This window comes from Vanellus vanellus (assembly GCF_965231255.1).
Source record: "Vanellus vanellus genome assembly, chromosome: 2".
Taxonomy (NCBI): domain Eukaryota; kingdom Metazoa; phylum Chordata; class Aves; order Charadriiformes; family Charadriidae; genus Vanellus; species Vanellus vanellus.
Genome location: NC_138906.1, coordinates 123,760,808 through 123,783,926, shown reverse-complemented (window position 1 = coordinate 123,783,926; position 23,119 = coordinate 123,760,808). Strand labels below are relative to the sequence as shown.

Here is a 23,119-nt window from a genome sequence, read left to right as displayed (position 1 = left end):
ACAAATTGCATGGAAGTTCAGATGTTTCAATCTCCCTTAGCTGACATTCATAAAAGGGCTGAAAAAAAAAAAAAATCTGCTACAGCCACATAGGCATTTGATATCCACAGACGCCATTCAACTTTTCTTAATTATAATCAAGAGAGAAAAGGGGTAAAAAGTGGCTGCTGCCCTCATCTCCCTGGTTGCTGGAGAATGGTAAAAAAATGGGCAATTTGGCTCTTCCAGCATGTTCAGACTGGGGGTCAGAAAATCCTGGCTCGGAGCTGCTCGCAGGATAGCTTTTTTGGCTTGTGTTATATCCCCAGTGTGCACAAGTAACCATTAGTGGGAAATGAAATACCAAATGCTGCCAGCATTAAAAAAAAAAAAAAAACAACCAACCCTTCCAGACCATTCTAGCTAGAAGAGGTCTCTGAAAAACTAGCTATTAAAACACCAACTTTCCAAATCCTAAAAATTTCTTCTCCTCTTTTGTAATGGGGGGAAATAATCCGTTTTCCCTCAGGGTTATTTGTATATAAAGCTTAAGGTTTTCACACACGGAATGTGCTAGGAATACATTAGCAGTGGATGTGATAGTGACTGCCTGTTTTAGTAAAGATCAAATATTTTTATGTTGCTCAGATCCCAACCAACTCTTCCTGCTGAAGCAAACACATTCTGACTTCTGAGTACAAATGTCATGGTTTAAAGTTGCATTAAGCTGATGTTTGAACTCCAGTCTTATAAAAAAATCCATGACAAATATATACATCTATTCCTTGTGCAACATTTAAAAACTTTTCTGTTACAGCAACAAACAAGAGCTCATTTGGAAGGCTGGTGGACTCTGTTGTGCTCTCTACTGCTCAGAATTATGAATTCTGAGTACGCCTGAATCTGCAGTATGCCGTGTTTGGGATGTGGCTATCCATCCACCACCTTTAAGTGCATAACAGTAACCAAAAATTTGCAAACAGTGCTCCAACAAACTGAAATCTTTGTTGTCTGGGTCAACGAAAGTCCGAAAATGAAATGCCCTTAATTGTGGAAAATTATACTTGATCCAGAATAATGACTTCTTCCTGAACGCAGCTGCCAGGCAGCTCAGACTGTAAAATATGAGCTTTTTCCTTTCCATTTTCCCTCGTCCAGGAGAAACACAGGGATCAGGCCTCATTTATATTAGTAGCATTTATTTATGTCCCGTGCAGGCACTCGTGCATCTCCAGGAATGACAGAGTGATGTAAAGCTCCATAGCATAAATGAAAATTAAGCCCTTACAATTCCCAACATTAAAGAAATTATGAAGCTTTATTAATTATATTGCAGAGCATTATTTGTAATATAACTAAGTACTCTCACAAAGGTAAATCACATTTTTAAATGAAAAAGGCATATTACCTTCTTAACACCTTCCTTCCAGAAAGCAGAATGCAATGTGCTAGTCTCGATACAGCTGCAAATCTCTAATACAATGGTATTACAAACAGGCTTGTTTTCTCCATGACGACACATTAAAATGATTTATTTCAAATTTGTAATACACAAGAGAAAGACACTATTGGCATCTTTCCTATCTAAGTGAAATAAAAGATATATTTCAAAATCTAATAAAATTATCATACTTCATCAATACTCACCTGTTCTTCCTGAAAACCACCTTTTAAAAATACTGGCAAACACCAGTCATCTCTGTCAGATGTTATTTGTAACAATAAATCAATTTTTTCTTCCCAGCTGAGCTATTTCAATCTTTTGTCCCTTCATAATTCTGGAGAGCATCATTCAACAGAGGCTAATATTAGATTTCATGACTGCTTGTGACGATGAATGCATCTAATTTTATGCCTAAAGCAAATTTACCTGTTCACTGAGCTGTATAACTTGAGTTTCCAAATCTTTATCTGATTTGGATGCTGAGCTGCTTGGTGCAGCTTTTTTTGCTGAAGATGGGCGAGAAGGTGTTGATCCTGGTTTAGAAGCTGGACTGGATTTAGCAGCACCTGAAAAGTACAATAAATAAATAACAACGTTTATCCCCATGATAAATACATTCCCATTAACCTGGTACTGAAAATATTTGTTTTACAGCCATTCTGTCTGTTACTTCAAGGTGACAGCGGAGGAAGTTCCAGCGCTGCCATACCTTGGGAAAGGAAAAAACACATTTCCTAGCAGTTTTACTTTGAGTTTGCTGCTGAGAGTGAAGTAACTCTGAAACTAAAACAAATAAATATCAAACCAAGAATATAAAGTTCCCTTAGCTGTCAGCAGCTTTCAGCTTTAAAAAAAAAATATGCTGTTAACAGACCATTCCTCCAGCCCCATATTTAGCGTACAGATCTTCAATTCCCCTGGAGAAAGACAGATTTGAAAAACCCAGCTAAACAGTGCTTTCCTCATTTTCAAATGTAAACCATGCCTGAGACAAGGGCATTGAAATTCAGGCAGTGCACGCCGAATTAAATCCATCAGAGAACTCACAGTTGCCATAGCGACCGAGAGATGAGTTTTGATCTGCTTCAGTTTTGCTATTTGTTTCTAATTACTTGCACTGCAAATCTGCCAGAATATGGAGCAACATCTTCACCAGCAAAACCGGCAACTAACAAGAGCGCGCAGGTACTCTTTCACAACGCCCGTGGCACGCAGATGCCCAAGCAGGGGAGCGTCTGTATGAAAGGATTTGCAGTGCCTGCACGCAAACCTCACAGCCAGCTCGCCACACCTTGCTCTGCCTCCCCACCTTTCCTCGCTGTCGGCCGGTCCATTTAGTCGCTCAGCCCCAGTAGGTGAATGCCCGGCTCCCGGCAGTCCACCTTGCCTTGGCTCCCACCAGCGATGGACTCCGACTCACAGCCTTTTCCTTATTCCCCCCAACTAGGAATACATTTTGGATGCAGCATACATTCAACGGGTACAAAAATCGCTTGGGTTAAGAAAACAGAACAGAAACCCAGCCTTCTCTCTCCAACCTATTTTACTTACTGAGCAGGCATGTGAATCGGAAGTCCAGTTCTGCAACACCCGCGTTTGTCACTGTTTCTTGCAAAGAGCAAAATACAGTTGTCCGGACATGGGGATGAGCTCCATGGCCATTATCCACCATCAAATCCTGTTGGCTCTGAAGCCTGGGACACACGGGGAGCGGGAGAAAGCCCAAATCCAGCAAGCACCCAGCTCTCAGCTGAACTTGGAGCTAGCAGTTCACCAATTCCAGAGGGATTTGCCCCGGCTTTCTCAGCAGCCACCTTCCTCCCCACACCGCCTCAGCTGTTCCTCCCATAAGATTATTTGATTTATGGCACACTACAAATCGTTCTAAGTTGTCATTTCCACGATGTATCCCCAGTGTCAGTCAGCACTTTAATAAAGCAATTCGGTGTTTTACAAAGGTGTTACTAAGAAGGTATTACAAGGAGGCAGGGAAAGGCAGGAGGGGGAGAAAGATGACTTGTGAGGCTTGTATGACCAAACCACGGAGCTCTCACGGTCTCACTGACCTAGAACTGGGTACAGCGGTCCCTTGGAGCAGCTGAAAAGTGATGGGAAAGGACAGCAGCAATGGGTTATTGAATCGAGCTAGCTTAGGCTTCTCTGATTCAGTCACAGGCCTCCCTCTGTAACAAGCATCTCCTCCCACCTCTAAGGATAAATCTGTATTAACTGGGTCACCTAATGCCAACAGAACATAAATAAACAACTTGATAATTCAGTCGGCTTGTGTAAACATTTCTGTGCAAGATGTCCACTCTCCTTTTCTATGCTCCTTAAAATGAGACAGATAAAAAATTCATTTCTTTTTTAAACTAGTGACACCAGTCCAATAACTTCCAGGTCTAAACCCTTATAATTACATACACAAACTCACTTCTACCAGATTTCGGATACAGTACACAAGCTTGCTAAAGTTGAGAAAATTCAATGTTGTGTACATGCCTGAAATTAAACTTCTTTTCACACCATACTTTGATCAACAAAGAATAAATAATTTGTGGGAAAACACTAAAAATGCCAAGATCTTTTGCTGCTCTTTCCTTCTTTAGGCAATTTCCTAAACTTTACCCTTTCATTTTCACAAGCTTTAGCACCCTGCCTTCATCACACGTTTTCCAGGTTCAGTCCACATTTTCAACTAATCAGCTGCTTAAGAGGAGGATTGTTAAGGATTGTCAAGCCACGAAAATAATTTTCATCTGCATTAGCAGATAAATAGAAGAAAACTGGTGTCAAAATATGCAGGATAAACACACATGAAATAATTGCTTTGCCTATAGCATTCTAGTTGGGCCTGAAGTTTAGTGCATACTTGTACCACATGCAACTGCAAAAGTTACCCATACAAAATTTAAAATAAAATCAATGCAGACTAACCCAAGGTATCAATGTTTCTTTCTTCTTGTATTGTATACCTGCAAGTTGAGGATATCAACTGAAAATTAAATACTATAAAGCAAGCTATGGACCTTCAGATGTGAAACGTTGGCTGATTGACGCAGCTCCCCCCTCTACTAACAACCCTTCTTCTACCCGAAGGCAGCACCGGACCTTCTCTAGGCAGCACGCACCTGCACACAAGCACAGGAGGAGCTGCTCATCTTTTCTAGGACAGCATCCCCTGGCCTATCGGCTCTTCACCATTCCTCCTGGGAGGTCATGGTGCAAGATGTGCAGCCACGGCATATCGCTCTCTTTAATGTTCCACAGCCCTGCGGAGCGAGCTGGTTCTTTGCAGCACGGGCTACTGATCACAGGAAGCCAAATCATTAAGTACACACCTCTTTTTAACTTGCAGAGAGTTAAGGGCAGAGCAGGCACAAACATTTAGTCCCCAGGTATTCTCTCTTATTGGCAGCTGAGGGGCCCCCCCAGAGTGTGCTGTGCAAGTCACATCACGGTCTGCAGACGGAGAGGGCTGGATACCACCAATACACCGCATTGCATTCTGCCCTCCTTTAAAACCAACAAAACCTTTTGAGTTTCTACAGCACAGTGTTACTAAGTCCACGCAAATCAAAAGAAATCGACTTTCGCTCTGCTGCTCAGGATCAGCTTTTAAATGAACGCGATATCCCCATTTCACTAGCGCAGATAAAAACCAGCTAAATAACCTGAGCGTTTCAGACAGTATCAGCGACAGCTGGATGGAACTTAATTGCAACAGAGAACATCTAGGGATTTCTAATTTAAAATTTCCTGAAGGAAAAAAAAAAAAGCTTTACTGCACATTTATTCTGAAACATCAGTTTTAGAATCAGCTCAGAGGTAAGCCTCTCATTTCTAACAGAAGCTTAATTTCGTAAAAGAATTAAAGGATGCTGGTTGGTAGAGTAGTGCGAAATACTTGAGATGGCCAGATATCTAAATGGAGATGAAAGATCTTGGTAGACTTAAAGACTTTGCTATCAAGCACCACAATGGCTTTGCAGTCAATTAGTGCAAGTATGGAATAACTCCTAATGCATTCCTCAGTGGGACTATATAATCCAAGCAGTTTAAATTCTGTCCAATGTCATATCTTCTATGGAAAAAATTATATAACCCATTTACATATTCTGAGAAAGCACAAAAAATTATACAAATATTTTATATACAAGATATCTGATAACCAGCTCTTTTCACTGATCACAGAGAACTGTGTTGTAATCAGTGCCATAATTGTTACCCATTACCAACTTCTTTTCAAGCTTACTCTAAATGTTCAAAAAGAAGTGCAGAGCCCTGCACCTGGAGAGGAACAGCCCCATGACCCAGTACATTCTAGCAGCCAACGGTCTAGAAAGCAGTGTGGTAGAAAAGGACTTGGGGGTCCTGGTGGACACCAAGTTGAGCATGAGCCAGCAAGGCACCCTTGCAAGCAAGGAAGGCCAACAGCCTCCTGGGCTGCATTGGGAAAAGCATTGCCAACAGGTCAACAGAGGTGACCCTCCTCCTCTACTCAGCTCCGGTGAGGCACATCTGGAATGCTGGGCCCAGTTCGGGGCTCCCCAGTATAAGAGAGATGTGGGCATGCTGGGTAAAGTCCAACAAAGGGCCATGAAGATGACTGAGGGACTGGAGCACCTCACATATGAGGAAAGGCTGAGAGAGCTGGGATCTTATCCATACCCAAAGGGAGGGCACAAAGACAACCGAGTCAGGCTCTTTTCAGTGGAACCCATTCAAAGGAGAAGAGGCAACGGGCACATATTTAAAAAAAAAAACCTTCCATTTAAACATAAGAAAAAACTTCTCCACTGTGAGGATGATCAAATACTGGAACAAGTTGCCCAGAGAGGTTGCAGCATATCCATCCTTGGAGACACTCAAAACCCCACTGAACATGGTCCTGGGCGACCAGCTCTAGGTGATCCTGCTTGGAGCAGAGGGCTTGGACTGGACTATCCCAGAGGTTCCTTCCCACCTCCATTGTTATGTGAGAACATTTATTACAACGTGCTCTGATTTTAGGTCAATGCAGGGTCAAATTGGAATTTTTTTTAAACAATATCACAGCTGCTTCAATTAGCACCTGGATAAATTTTTTTGTACGTGCCCATATAAATTAGCAGAGATGAGAAAAATAAGTTCACAGTGGAAAGAAATTCTTTTGCTCTTGTACTGAAATAAGTTAGATGAACCAGCTTTGAAATGCATTACAGTTTTCTACCTGTGGTGCTCCAGAAACAATTCCTAGTCAGTCCATTATAATTAAATACATCCCCCCCTCCAGCTTCAGCTTTACTATTCTTTTTGCTAGAGACATGTGTTTCACAAACAGATGTACGCTTCTGAAATTTAAAATTGTGGATGTTGGTGCTGTGCAGGTTTTGGGTACAACAAAGCTAGACTGTGAATTCCAGGTCCCTTTACATCACAAGCGCAGTCTTGCAGGCAAGAGACCTACTTGGTGTTTAGACAAAAACCCTCCCTGGAGCTGTATGAGTAATTAGTATGCTGTTAAATATTTATGTAAAATTCCAAGGAAACACATGCATGAATACAATGTGGATGTGCGTGAGGAGGGCGTGGAGAGCAATGGAAGCCCTGAGCAAGCATGAGACTTGGTTGAGCCCTCACAGCCACTGCTTCAGTGGAATTTGGGAATCACTCGCAGTACATCTTCAGTCACATTAAAGGACTCCATAGAGTGAATATTTCTGACTCATGCCACAGAAGAAAAAAGAAACACACCAAGAGGCCACAGAGCTCGCAATTTCTTGATGAGCTAAAGAAAAACCCTCCACCCAATTAAACCAAACAAGTGAGAACGGTAAATGAATTAATTTTCACACATGCTTATTGTTGCAGCTACACTAGGGTGCTAGAAACCGCTCAATTTAGGGATGCTTAATGGCATAAGTGATGACAAATGATGCTTAATGGGAATGAAATGACCTCGGACAAAATCTGACTTGACTTTCAGCATCCCAACGTGCTGCAATGCAGCTGCCTAATTATTTTGTGGCACTAACCTTCCTGGGGTGGCAGGACCCCTCTGTCCCCTCAGCTCTCCATACCTCCACTGCTGCTAGCTACAGCACAGTCTGATGAGCTCTATGTTGACCATCACTGCCAGACAGCTGGCAAAGAGAAGTGTGTACAATACTTGAAACCAAAGCATCTTTTACCAATTTCAAGAGCGATCCAAGCAAGAACATACAACGGAGTCTACTTGTCAGATGAAAAAGTTTTCTTGATGGCACTGCTCCCTCAGTTCATCTTTAATAGGAGATTTGACAGATGGGAACTAACTCCAGCTTTTGCCCCAATCATAAATGAAGACTTTTCTTTAGTTTTAAAATAACAAACATTTTAATGGCAACCATTAATTTTTCTCAGCTGAAGCCCCTATTTTCTCTAGAAACATCTTAAAATCATAGAATGGTTTAAGTTGGAAAGGACCTTGAAGATCATCGAGTTACAACCCTGCTGCCATAGGCAGGGACACCTCCCACTAGACCAGGTTGCCCAAGGCCACCTCCAGCCTGGCCTTGAACACCTCCGGGGATGGGGCCTCAACAACCTCTCTGGGCAACCTGCGCCAGTGCCTTACCACCCTCAAAGTGAAAAACTTCTTCCTAATGTTTAATCTGAACCTGCCCTCTTCCAATTTAAAGCCCTTCCCCCTCGTCCTATCGCTACATGCCCTAGTAAAAAGTCCTTCCCCAGCAAGCAGTCTTGCATCTTCATGCAAGCATTCATCTTCAATGCATGAGACCATTCCACATAGGCTTAACAGAAGAATAAAATGTAAAGTTTTGAATGCTTTTAAACTGCATTTTATAAAATTCAACTACCTGTTTAGCTATACAGAAAAAGCAGTCTCAAAAGTTAAGTGTGAAAGAAAAATATGTGAAGAATAGCATATTGAAATACAAAAGATCATGCAAAATTTAAGACAGGCATTCAAACCACACCCATAACACATCAAAAATTAAGAGAGCCATTTTCACCGCTGTTTTTTCAAACACTCTTCATTCAAGAAAAAAAGGCCCCAGCTCCTGCGCTGCAAGCAGCATTGCTTCGTGGTCTAAATTCTTGGGCTCAGTGGGTTTAAAAATTAAACCCTCCTCATGCTGGCAGAGGGGGTGTGCCTGTATTAAGGCTCAGCCACTTTCCTCTCTACCTCCCAGGCCAGCTCTGTCACCGCACCCGCAGTTCCCGCCGGCTGGTACAATTCCTCGGCCTCGTATGAACTAGGCACAAAAGCATTTCCAGTTTGTTGCCCCACGGCTCTTCCCATCTCCCGCTCTGCCACGTCGTCCCGGAGCACCGCACCACTGCAAGCAGAGGTTACCGTCGCCAATACCGACTGCCTGCCATCTGGGGAAAAAGGTGGTACGTTTTGGTGGAAAGCAAAGGAAAAAAAAAAAAAAAGCGTTGGAAGGAGTTCTTGAGTCCCTCAGGCGTCCTAATCGTATCAGTAGCTGCTAAAATAAAGACTGGTTTTGTTGAGTATTTTTATCCCTCAAAATTAATTTACAGCACATCTGCCACAGTAGGATATACCATTTCCCTAAAGAAAAATCGGTATTTTTCTTGCATAATTGGGTCTTTGATAGCACGCACATTATATATAAAGCACTCGTGCACAAACAGTTCATTCTGCCCTGGTTATTTTCCCTGTCATAACGCGAGTATTTTTAGCCCTCATGTGATCCTCCAGTATTTTCCAGCTCTGCTTTAGTCATCCTGCTCTCACTGAATATTTCAAACTAAAATGTCTAACAGCCTTCAGATCTAAGAACCCCTCGCATTTTTAGCTTCTATGTAAATAATTAATTTTATTAAGCTTTCTTTTACCCATGTATTTTTGACACCTCACACCCATACATGAAGCAGCGCTCCATGGAGATTTGCTCTGACACACAGGAATCCTTACATAAGACACTAAGCTAAAATCCCGACAACCTGATCACCATTTTCAATTCGATCAGATGAAGCTTTTTCTGCGGTTTTCCACAGGCAGCATTAGAACCGGCACAAACAACAGTGCCCTAATATTTTAATCCCTTACCATAATTTTGACTCTACATCTGTAGGCTGTTTACCACTGCATTAGAGAAGAGGGGAGGCTGTAGGGGAATCGAAAGGCGGCTCAGGGCTGGCAGATGGCGTTATATCTAAAAGCAGCTGTGGTGCTGTTGGCAGGGAGCCGGCAGTGGTGGTCTGTGCTGCTGGCTCCACTCCTCGAAGGATGAAAACATACTTGTTCCCCCAGCAGGGAGCTGTATTTACCTGGCAAATCCTTGCTGCTCCTACTATTTCTAGAAGAAGCCTTTTACATATGTTACCGAAGGCATCCACCCTCCATACAGCCATCAGCTCGACGACAAATCGGCTCTGTCTCTTAGGGAAGGGACGAGGCAATGCGAGGGTGGCACAGCCGATTAGTTGTAGGCACCTATTTACGCTTCCATTTCCGAGCTGCATTATCCTTGACCTGTGCTGACTCCCCAGTCGGATCGCCTTTGGAAGGGGTAGGGCCATGGCTGTTGGGCTGCTCCCCAGAGTTAACACAAAACCCGGTGCGTTTTCACATTTCTCAAGTTTCGGTTTGTTTTAAAAGCATTTTTTAAAAAATGAAATAAAGACCACACTCAGAATTTGCAGAGCTATAGGTAAATACCCATGTATAGGTATGGAAAGCAGCTACCTGATACCATGGGTCTTGTCAAGCTTTAATGTCAGATTAAAATACCAAAAATAGTTCTAACTCATGGCAGCGACCTTTTTGGGTAAGCTTTCAGAGCGGGCTTTAGGGATTTGACCCCTTTCTTGTTAATTGAAAGACATATCTTAGTCCACTTCTGAAAATACAGAGTTAGAACAGAGTGTTATAAAGTAGTTATGAATAATTAAAGAGATCAGCACCTCCTAAATCACTCAAAACCAAAACTCTGGCAAAGGGCACTGGAAGAGTTATTCTGTGGAACAACAGGAATCATCTGAAACACATATGAAATTACTAATATATTAATTTCTAAAGAAGTAATTTATTTAGCTATTTGATCAATTTAGAATAGCATATTTAAAAGGTCTGCCAAAACAAAAAAATATAGTGTGAATGAGTATCCATGTGTCTACTTGCTCCTGTCGCTAAACAGTAAGTGCATACATTCACATATGTTCACTGCACACCATTTAAAAACTTTTGGATTATGTTGCAAGATCTTCTGGGTTCTTGATTTTCTCTCACTATTGTTTCTTTTTGTTTCATTAATGAAGTGAAACAAGACAGTAGTAAAATTTCAAAGCTTCAGTGCTAATGTAGAGCAAACCACACAAATTAAAAAGCGACGTTAAAAAAAGAAAATGTACAAAAAAAAGAGAGCCAAGCTACTGTGGCAAACTGCTACAGATGCTGGCAAATGCTTGCTGCATTGGTGTAAGAGGTTATTGCATCAAGCAGCCCACAATGTTTACTGCTCCCACGACAAAGTCAGTGGAAGTAAAGCCATACCCAAAACCTCAGCCATTTCACCGAAGACCCAAGAACATAAAATAATCAACATAAGAGCTATAGATAGCAGTTTGAACTACGCCACCTGATGTTGCACTTACTCATGGGCATATATTCCCTCTTTGTGCTTGTACCATCAAGAAAGACAAAACTCCAGATGGGGTGGGGAATTCTTAATCTGCTGCAGGGGAACTCATGAAACCTTATCTTTCTTGCCCTTTTAGTATAAATGGCTAAGTTTGTTTTACTCACATGTGCACATTATGATTCCTATAACAACTGTAATGAATACTCCTTCATTTCCAGGTAAGTGCGTGTGAGCACGCACAGACACACGTACATGACAGAAGTACAGAAGCACATCTTTCATGGTAACTTCCCACCTATCCAGGACTTGCTTCCACATCATCCCAATTTACTCCCAAACAGGAGGAGATGAGGCACACGCAAAGCTTGCAGATACATACGGTGCTCCTCCCAGGGTGTCCTCTATCAACAGGCACCTCTTAAGGGCTCCCATCCTTTCGAGCAATCAGGGTACATGACGTGGTGAGATGAGGCACAAAGACACAACACATCAGTGAAATGAAAACCCAAGAATGACGGACACCTAAATGAAATAGTCCTGTTCTAAAATGCAGGCAGCAATACAAGCTACAACTCTTATTTCACTTAGCATCATGTAATGTCTACACACCCCACACCCCCAGCTCAACAAAAATTAAACCAGTGTCCTGCCTGTCATGCTTCTGGACGATGTTTAAGTTCATAATGAAGGAAGCTTTCCATGAAAAAGCTAACTTCCACAGCCACAGAATCTTACCAAAGATCACTACATTATATCTCAGTTGTCCTATTCCATACAAGGGCTGAGGAGGCACAGGACATGTGCTTCATACAACCAGCAACGACACGAGATCCCTGCATCATCCTGCATATCAGCTGGCTAGTCCCACTCCAGTAGCTGTTTTATATTTCTCTGGGATTGTCACCTCCACAACTTTAATTTGGATGACACATTTGTGATTTTGGTGCAAACAGACCATCTGCAAGAAGAACTAACAGGCACGGTAAAGTCTGTATTTAATAAAAGTGTCTTTTCCAATTTCTCAATTGGATAACACCGTGACATTAGCACTTGGGGTATTTTTGCTTTCAAAGGGAGTGCAAGACATCACATGGGAAATTATAGCATACCAGGCCCCGAAATTCAAAAGTTTAGGCACAAGATGGTGCAAAACAAAGACATAAACAAGCTTTAAAAGCCCAGAGCAGCACTGGCCTGCTATTAGGTGCTCAATTTCCTGGAAGCACTAATGAGCTGAAGGCAGCTGGCCAAGTATGCCCCGCTTTGACGTCAGAAGTGATCAGAGCAAAACACTGAAATCTGGATGTGATTCCAGAGCATAAGCCAGCCCAAAACGGAGTGCGCCCCATACCTGCCCCTTTCCTTTGCCACCACTGGTACGTATCTGAGCCTATGAGAAGACAGGTCACAGAATTATGCCAACTGAAAATTAATCATTGAGGACTGGGTTAGCACGAATAAAGTAAACCCAGGACAAACACTTATAGGCAACCAACCCCAGTAACACTTGTTTAGTGATTATTTAAAAAAAAAAAATGTCAGCTGCTCTCCTGTTCACTTAACTCTCAGTTATCAAAAAATGGTATCTGCTTAGCGACCAGTCATACCCATATTACATAAACACCAATGATCAGGCTTAGTCCTTTGGCCTGTTCCAGAAACACTGTCATGGTTTAACCCCAGTAGGCAGCTGAGCCCCACACAGCCGCTTGCTCACTCCCCGCCCCCGGCAGGATGGGGGAGAGAATCAGAGGGGCAAAAGTGAGAAAACACGTGGGTTGAGATAAAAGACAGTTTACTATGTAAAGCAAAAGCCGCACACACAAGCAAAGCAAGATAAGGAATTAATTCACTACTTCCCATCGGCAGGCAGATGTTCAGCCACCTCCAGGAAATCAGGGCTCCACCACACGTAACACTTACTTGAGAAGACAAGTGCCATGACTCCAAACCTCCCCCCCTTTCTCCTCCTTCACCCTAGTTTTATTGCTGAGCATGACGTCATATTGTATGGAATATCCCTTTGGCCAGTTGGAGTCAGCTGTCCTGGCTGTGTCCCCGTACCAACTTCTTGCACACCCTCAGCCTACTGACTAGCGAGGCAGTCTGAGAAACAAGAAAGGCTTTGATGCTGTACAAGCACTGTTCAGCAATAACTAAAACATCCCTGTGTCGTCAACACCGTTTTCATCACAAATCCAAAACATAGCGCCATGCAACCTCCTGTGAAGAAAGTTAACTCTGCCCTCGCAAAACCCAATATAAACACAAAATAAAAAGTTAGAAGACAGAGGTATCTTGGAGAAAGAGCAATAGCTGTATGTTGCTCCTAGCGTACCTGAACAATAAGCACACATAAAACCACAGATTGATTAAGTTTTTCCTTCTGGTCAGCCCTTAAGATTTGGAAACTTTTCACTCACCATAAAAATTATTAAATAAGAAATCAGCCTGTGCCAGCAATTTCCTGAAAGGCTGGAAGTGAGAGAGAAACACGCTGCATTTAATGTTCTTGAATACACTTACACACACCACATTCTTTGACAAAAAGGTTAAATGCCTTTGTCTCCACCATCAGACATCGCTAGTATCCACATCGTTTACATCAAGGGTTCAGTGGGGGAGACCCTACGCCCGACAGAGCGCACCACAAGAAATCAGCTTCTGCCATCTCAGATGCTGAGCCTATGACCAGGCAAAAAGAATGGCCCACCCACATGAGGAAACAATTTTTAACTAGTGTTTACATAAAATGGATCACAGTTTATAATAGTCTTCAGAGACAGAAATGGAATTCTTGAAGACGCAAAATACCTGCAGTCGGAGAGTTTGCGTGGTGAGACTTTTTGGGCAGGTTGAAGATTTGTTCACCAGGATCAGGTGGGGGAAGAGCATCTTGGCCTTGTCGAGCTTCCACGGGATCATACTCCTTCCCATCATAGTTAGCATCAAAGAACTTCTTAAACCATTGAATGAAGTCTAAGTTGTCTTGGAAGCGCCCTTTGACCAGTTTTTCCACGGGAATTACCTGAAAGGTAGAATAAAGGTTCCAATAATATATCATTGCCATTTTTAAATATAAAAACTACACTTGAAAAAAATACACACTTATTTGAAAAAAATCTATTGATTATATCAGCATATATTCATTCCTCTGCCATTGTTTTCTTCCTAAAAGAAAGGAAATTATGGTAGATTTGGAAGTGCTCGTAATAAGAAATAAAACCAAAGTAAAACAAAGACCCAGCCTTTGAAGTGGCTATACAGTGGGTGTATTTAAGCCTTTATAACTGCTCTTCCACAGACTTACTCCTTTCTTATTGCAGTGACAGCCTCAATGAATGAAGCTGCTCTGGGAGTAACACTATATTCAACTAACTAGGGATTTCTGTTTTTAATGGACATACTAAAAATGAACAATTCTTCAAAAGGTCCAGACGGGAGTTTCTTGCTCTCTGTCCTACTGTTTGAACTACAAAAAAAACCCCAACAGCTTTTCCAAGACGTGCTGAAGTTCAAACCAACCTACATTTTGGTAGTACATGTTCATCATATGAACTAACCCTGAGGTTTTAACCTTGTAATTTTTTTCCATTCCGTATATATACATAGAACAGTTCGGGGACACACAGAAGTTGGCTAAGATGCCTATAAAGTTTTAGTGAAACAGAAGAAACGCTATGAGGATCTCTCCATATCCACATCCTGCAAAATTTTTCACAGAAAAGAAGCCTTGGGCCGATGTGGCAGTGTAAGGAGGTGGTTCAGCATTGCTCTGCAGGAGGCTCAGGCTTCCCAGATGTTGTGGGCAGACAGGGACAACGAAGGGAATGCTGCAGGAGGGCTGCCCTGCCTTGCTTAATTCATGCAGCTGATTAAAGAGCCAAGTTAAATGGATCTCAATGCCGCCTGAACGCATTCAATTTTCAGCTGGAAAGAGGTACCTAAAACCATTGCAACTTTCATTTCTTCTTCAACATTAAGACAACTGTGCAGCATGTTATAAGTCTATGATACTCCTACGAGGATTAACATAGCATTTTGCTTGTCCTTTCAGGTTGTTCCTTTTGTATCTTAATTCTGCATTGAGAAAGTATAGCGATTTTGCTCCCTACAGAAAAATAGACAATGTTAACTTTATTAGGCTTTCCAATGTTTCACAACAAGTTACACTGTAAATAGAAGCATCCACAACATCTCAGGAAATAATGAGCGTTTTCCACTGCTTTAAAAAAAGTCTTACAGGACTCTCTATTAAGACTGTTTAAATTTCAGAATAAGGCAACACTAAAAGGCAGAGCGGAACCTTAAAAGGATATACAGGTAGTACATCTGTGTAAAAAAAAGTATGACGATATAACTTTAATTATTCATTTTTATCAGCACAGTAATTTATACCGGTGAGCCCATCAAACTCACACATTCAAGCACATACCGGTACCTTACGGCTAGAACAAGCCATGTTCTAAGAGCCCTCTATTCTTAACTTTACAAGATCACATGTGCTGGCCAACCTATCAAATAATTGGATAAATTATTCTAGCTCTTGAATACTTTAAATTCCTTAAATCCCATTTTGGACAAGAAACATGGAATACTTAAAAGAACAGTATATTTCCAAGTTACTTGGTTGGAAATTCAGGTCACTAGTAATTTTGCTGTATCTAAAATTAAGGTTCACTGACAGTAAGGAATTTCCAACACATGGTATTTTATCAAAAGGGTCTCTGATATTAAGATATAATGAGCTAGGCTGCACAATTTCTCAGCAGACACATGGACTCAATTTTCACTTGGTACCTAAATGGAGCACGCCAAATTTCTTCCTTCATGCCTAAATACCCTTTTCAGATAATGAAAGGTCAAGAAGAACGTTTTCACATACAACTTGTATGCCAGTTCTCAGTCCAAAAGTTGAAAAAGTGGACTTTAAGTATTTTGAGGTTTATTTCCCCTATTTACTGACCTCACCCAGTTTATACAGCTTTTGAAACTTGTAGTGATTGAAATAGAAATACAGAATGCCTACCTTATCCACATTCATTCTTTTAAATGATGCTTGCAGAAGTTTGAAGTTGTGAATGTACTCATGCTCCAGCTTTGCTTGAAACTTTACTTTCTTCAAGCTAATACACCCTGGGAACAACATGTCCATGAACTGGCAGTAAGCTGCTCCTATAACAAGAGAATGCATTGACGTTAATCCAGATGCACCCAGCTAAGACCAAATGGCGTTTAATGTCATTAGCAGAAAGCACGAGCAGAAAGCCACTGTGCTGAGTAAGTCCTAGCTGTAATTCAACCTAACACTACGCACCCAAGATCTACTTGTCTGGTGTACACTGAACAGTGTGACATATTAACATGGGCTTTTTCCATTCAGTCTGGATGCACGACGCGCTGTTGTGTAGCATCTGAAGAACCACCATGACTAATGCAAAGTAAATCTTTCTTCTATTTAAAACCGATATTCTTGGAGTCCCTATACACAGTAGGACTGTCCATACAGTGAGATCACAGTCAAAATGGAAATCTCTTAATAATCTCCCTCAATCCTCACAGCCCCTTACATTCAACCAAGCCAAGATCTTCCTTCTTTCGGCACTTGTAGCCAAATGCCAATCAAGTCCAAGGCAATCATTTAAGATTATATCAAAGCATGATTTAAAAAAAAAAATAAAAAATTGTAAAGCTCCAGCTTGTTAAAACATACTAGCCAGTTCCTACCCCTCTAAAACAAACATTGCTACTGATTTTCATCTCCTGAGAAAAGCATTTAAGTAAGCAGACTTTAGCATAGTCCATCCATAGATTTCAGAAGCTGGCCTACCAGCTTTAGCTCTCACTCAAAACAATAAGATTTCTGAGTTCAACTTTGAGGACTACCTGAAATTACACGTTCGTAGGTAGGGGTGCGTGTGCCTGTGTGCGTATAACTAACTCAGCACAGAGCTGCAACTGTATAGAAAAAATTAACAGTGTGCTGAGTACAGCTAACAGGGTGCTTTTCCTGTACACAGGAAGCTTCCTCCTACAATATCGTCATGTCATTGTCATTTGCAAAATAAGTCTTCATTGTTGACACTCAAATGTTTGGAAATTAAGGCTGAAAACGTTTGAGGAAATCGGAGGAAAACCAATTTCAGTGCTTCAGAAGAGAGTTTTGTATAAATGCTTTACACTCAGCAAAGATTCAGTGAAGTCCATTTCTGGAGCAGAGGGCTGCAGAGCGTGCACACACACAGGGCAGGGAAGTGATCGCCCGATTACTCCTGACAAGTCCAATTTCACTTCCACAAAAAGGACTTTGGTGCGTTTAGTGCAGATCAGCTTTGACAAACAAGAGTCCAGATCTCACCTAACAGTTTAGCTCAATATCAACGACAATGGTTTTTGTCAAAAAAAAAAAAAAAAAAAATAATATTCTGCTGAGCGCTCATACAGAATCCAAATTAACAAAGCAGACACCTGGCTTGCCCAGTTTTACAGGAGGGGCAACAATACCTTAAAGTTTAAGACATTTTTCTCCAGAGATATGCATGTGTTTTGACAGGTCCAACTTTATGCATGAGAGAGTTCTCATTCTCTGTATCCATTCAACCATCAATGAAGGGTTACAGGGCTCATAACTTCCCAAAACGAAAAGCAGAGTGGAATCCAAAAATGTTTCCCAAAATACTGATAGGAGTTTTGCTAAGGGACTGAAGATCAAGCTTTAGTGCTGAAAACCACTGCCATTAAAAAAAAAATAAAATAAAAAAATCTTTTCATGTTGTCTAGCTTTGTGGGGAAAAACTGTTAGGAAAAAGAAACAACCTGATTTTCCAAGGACACCTTGTGCTTAGCTGTTTGCAATGGTTTTGTTATGATTAGGAATCAAAGTAAAATACTCCCTAAATGAAAAGGAGCCTCCTGGCAAGTTACAAACATCAGTTGACAAATTTGCATCTTCTTATAGGAAGCTATATAAACACAATTAGTTATTCAAAACTCATCCTTAGCAAGAGAACTGGTAAATATCTGGCAACAGAAAAATGACATTACAATTAAAAGCACGGATATACAGATAAAGCATGGCTCGACTACATTTATTACTATTTAATTTCATGTAAAGAGGATTATTATGCAATCACTTCATGTTATAAATTGAATTTGTTCCTAACTCTGTCCTTTCATCCCCCCCCATATCCCAGTTATAAGCTTTACTCTGATATCTAAGTAATTGCCTGGAGGCTTTGAAAATGCACTGTGCAACCTTTCATCTAGATCCTTTTAGAAAACTAGAAACCCAAAGTGTTCACATGAGGTTTCCTCCTTCTGCTGGTAATGCAAATTCCTTCTGCATGCCTTTAGATAGAGTCTTACCAGGTTTAAGACTCTAGTTACGGTATTTCCTTGTGTTTCCTTCCCATCATGCTGGCAGTTGTTTCTGTGCTTTTGCCAGCCAGGGGGTGGTCCTGGGTCTGCACAACACTCGAGGGCAGAAAACACTGGACTACATCCACATGACAGCAGGAACCTGCTCTCTGATACAACACCGAAGCCGGCTGCCGGGCTGTTTCCCCAACAGGAGGATTTTATTACACTGGCAAACACAATTCATTAAAATGCTCCTTCCTGAAGTACAGAGGCAACATGCAAACGTGGACTGAACTAAACTACAACTGTAGTCGTAGTTACTGTAAACTACAAAGAGAGAAAACTCTTCTCGACTCCCAAAGGGCTGAGACCTGTCTACTACGGAAACAGGAGAAAGTAAAAAATGTCATTACAATCAGCTGGGACTACCTGATTTTAGACAGCGAGGTTAGGTACATACTTAACATTATATAGGTATTTATATATAATTTAAAATTTTACCCCCTAAAGCTTGTAGTTATCCCATTGCATTTGAATGGTAAAAATCAGTGCAGCAGAATGGGGATGATACTTTCTATACTGCCCATCACTGATATTTCCTGCAGAAAGAGCAGCCCTACTTAATTCGCGCAAGACTGCGATGCCTTTACCTCACAGCCACAGCATATAGATGCGTGGTCCTCTGCATATTGGACAGCACTTTAGGCCTATTCAATTTACTACACAACAGATGCTTCAGTGCGGGTGCATGGGAAAGGAATATTTTTGACACAACATAAAGTGACAGAGATAATGACATCAAGGCTTTTGACATGCCTCTTGCATAATTTACATGAACAAAAGGATTTTTATGCCACTATATTTCATACAAGATTTAAAAACTTCCCTACATTTTCTGCAAAAAAAAACCCCAACCCTGAATGCCAAAAAAAAAACCCAACCAAAAAAAAAAAACTTAACAAATCTATACAGAGGAGTTGCACACATACTACCCGTCCAGAATGGCTCTCACAATAAATCTGTCTTTAAGACCAAAAAACTTTCGTGTGCATAAACAGGTACATGCACACACACAAACAGAAATAATTTGAAATCTACTCAAATGAGAGATGAAAACTACAGCTGGTAGCACTGCAGAAGAGGGATCAATGTTAAAAACCTCTTATCCTGCATTAGCTGACGAGCATTTTAGAATCACTGGCTAAAATTCCATTTCGTGTTTTGATCTAGAATATCGATGCAGCCATTAGTTACAGAAGACATCCACAGGCCAGACTCCAAAACCAACCCGCAAACAGGGCTGTGCTGGATGACACCCCCAGCAGCCGCTGCTTTTTGGCCCGATTAATGAGCGGAACGAGCCCAGCAGTGTTACAGGGTTTGCAGGTGTTTGCTGGGCTTCCCACAGCAGGCTCAGGGCAGAGCAGGCGGCAAAGGACAGCGGGGGGACTGCACCCACCGGTGCGGGAGGGGAAGGGATGCTGGGGCAGAACAAAGACACAGAAGAACAAATCAAGAATTGAAGAGGTGGTTGTTTAAAGCTGTTACAATTGAAGAGTTTTGCCACATGCAGTGGTAAAGCTAGAAGCTTCTACCCAGTCTATAAAAATCACAACATTTGTACAGCGTTTTCAGAGTTGTAGATAATCTTTCGCTAGTTCCCCCTGGCAGTAAAGAATGCTGAAGTCATTCTAGCTTTTGCCCTATACTTTTATTTCCCTGCTTCTGCATTTCCTTCCCAGACTGTCCATACCGACTTACAGTTTGCTCTGAAGCATATGCACTCTGCATCATTACAGATTTTCAGTTTTTCTCCTTTCTCCTCTTCCACCTGGAGGCTGACGAATCCAAAAAAGCAAACAAGTATTTTCTTGATAATCACAGGTACTTCTGCTTCTAACTATTTAAAGCACAAGGAAATTAAAGGACATAACAATGAAAACAAGAGAATCCTGTTTTCCTGCAAGTTTTTACCGCTTGGTAAACCTCCTAGACTTCAGCTGGAAAGAAAGATCGGATCCTTGCTATTTTTGGCATTTATGTTTATATATTTATAGAGGAAAATGAAAATATTTGCAAACTAACTTCTTTGAATATACTATATTGAGTACTTAGTATACTAATCAAGTATTTAGTGGAAATACTGTAGTATAAGCTCAGGTATGCCCAAGTTAATATTTGTCCCCTAGAGGAAGAGACAGGTTAATCCTTCACATCAAATGTCAGAAGACGCTGTTCCTCCCTGTTCATCCCTGCAGCGTGTGGGAGCAAGATCCCAGAAAGTCACATAAAACCACACTAGCCGACATGGGAACACAAAAGGCCTGTGAAAAAACAGGGCCTGCCTGTGTGCGGGGCTGCTTTGCTTTAATTCTGATGCCCAAACCACAGCAAAAGGAGTTAAACGCTGCACTGGACATTGGCTATAAATGCTTAGTAAGAATTTCATTCTAAAATGGCATGTAATTCAACTTGAAACCTTTTAACCAGGCTTCAGTTTCATTTTCACTTACTCATTTTTGAAAAATCCCATTCGGGAAAAAGGCTGACAGTATCTTTTTCTGTAATTAGAATTGTTCGTTCATTTGCTTGCTTGCTTTAAGGAAATATTTTTCAGTCAATCTGAAAACATATATCCAGTCACATTAGATACAAATTCCTTCAAATTATTCATTCCCTCCAAAGCTGCAACAACCTGTCCTCGCATTTGGAAAATACAGGATGATTTGTATGCATATTAGTCATCAGCACTTCAGTTCACTTGGAGCAATGGTTGCTAACACTGATGGGAAACGGCACACACCCGGTGTTTCTGTTGCTGGGACAACAACAACAACAAAAAAAGGCAGTAACTTGCAATGAGCATGTGTGACCTAATGGTTTTGATAAAAAAGGGGAAAAAAAAACCTCAAAGCCCAGCGATCATTGTTTACAGTACAGCAGCACTCGGGGCTTGCCTTTTACCTCAGGCTTCCTAGAATTGCTTCCGTGGGAGCGATGCCAAGATGGGTTTTTGACTTAGATATCATAGTATAGATTTTCATTTAGATTTCAAATATATAGGCGGTTCTGTTATGCCACGGAAGGTTTTTTTTAAACTGGGCATGTCTGTGAGCATGAAGGTGTGTTACATATAGCCATGTGTTTAAGAAATAGCACAATTCATGTTGAGCACTCCATTGGAGAACCGTCTTCAAATTCCTATTTAGATTTTCAGCAGTATCTGTATGACCTAGGATATAGGTCAACACAATTCTATTTCTCCAATTAAAAAAAAAAAAAAAAATTTAAGAGGTTTCAGCCCCCATTTCCTGGTGAATGTTCAAACCCACATCAATTTACTGCCTGCTTAGTTGTAGAGAAGCAAGTGTTGATGGGGCTGTGCACCAATGAAGCCATTCTGGCCTGAGCCCTTTCCAGCAACAGTCTTGGGAGGGCACTTAAAAAAAAAAAAAAAAAACCAACAACAATCAAAACAACCATAAATGATGCAGATTAGAGCACAGCCCTGTACTCCTGCACAGAGTTGCATGAGCACAGCTGCCTCGATGAGGGCAGAGTGAGCATCTGCATACAGATGGCAGCTTCTGAAAGCAGCGCGGCTACCACCGAAAACAACCTACAGAACTACATACCCCCTACTAACCTCACCGATGGCCATTGAGATACATGCGTCTAAATGACATCTTCTTCAGAAAGTCCTGTTGCACGCAGGTAGGGTGTTTGTATGACATAATCCAAAATACCTACTGATCATTTTAAATAATGCATGTGGCAGGGAGGCTTCCCCTGTGTTAACTTGTATTCTCTTTTTCTTAAATATGTAAATCATTAAGCTGCTTATAAATTATACACAGCAGAGTTTTTAATACTTAATTTTTAGCAATAATTCATTTTCAAATTCATTAATTTTTAAACAGGAAGATCAGAACAATTTCAAAAAACACAGTTCCCATTTAACTTAAAATAGCTGCGTAACTCATCATGCCTAAAAAAAAAAAAAGCACGCAAAAATCTAACAAGCTCTTTCGAAAGGGGGGAGATCAAGCAACTGACTGTGAGTACCAGGAGTAATTAAATAATAATTTAAAAAAGTAAAAGCCTTGTTTAAGTTCTATTCCTCCTGAATTCTTAATGAATAACATTTAAAAAAAATATTATTGGCTGAAAATCTCGCGATACTGCTTTGCAAGCTTCCTCAGAAAGTCTTGGCAATGAGCTTAAATCCAATCATTAACATCCATTGTATCCTTCTAATCCTAAACATCATATGGAAGACATTAGAGAGTCATTGACACTAAGCATTCTCTGTGTTGCATGACCTCAGGACAACATGCCAGTTCCTTGAAACATGGCTTGGTTACAGAGTGCAAATGGGATCAAGCCATGTTTTAATCATGTTTCCAAGTTTCGCTAGAGACACAGCCTCTGCAAGGCTGCAAACTGGAAAAAAAAAACAAACCACTGATGTTGAAATTTGCTTCAGCGTTGCAGGCCCTAGCCACGCTGGGCTGCACAGAAATCATGCTGGTACCAAATGCTCCAACAGGGTCATAGAATGGTTGGAGTTGGAAGGGACCTTAAAGATCGTCTAGTTCCAACCCCCCTGTCATGGGCAGGGACACCTCCCACTAGACCAGGTTGCTCAAAGCCTCATCCAGCCTGGCCTTGAACATTTCCAGGGATGGAGCTTCCACAACTTCCCTGGGCAACCTGTTCCAGTGCCTCACCACCCGCACAG

The 23,119-nt window shown here is 41.3% G+C and overlaps 1 protein-coding gene across 3 annotated transcripts in view; it reads right to left on the bottom strand.

Moving 5' to 3' along the window:
* Positions 1 to 23,119, bottom strand: part of MAPRE2 (microtubule associated protein RP/EB family member 2) — a 104,281-nt gene that overhangs the window by 11,286 nt on the left and 69,876 nt on the right. For all 3 annotated transcript variants that reach the window (XM_082499332.1, XM_082499333.1, XM_082499331.1), the window contains 3 exons: positions 16,049 to 16,194; positions 13,834 to 14,047; positions 1,850 to 1,989 (listed from right to left, as the gene is read on the bottom strand). In XM_082499332.1, the coding sequence (XP_082355458.1) occupies positions 1,850 to 1,989; positions 13,834 to 14,047; positions 16,049 to 16,194 (500 nt within the window). The remainder of the gene's footprint in view (positions 1 to 1,849; positions 1,990 to 13,833; positions 14,048 to 16,048; positions 16,195 to 23,119) is intronic.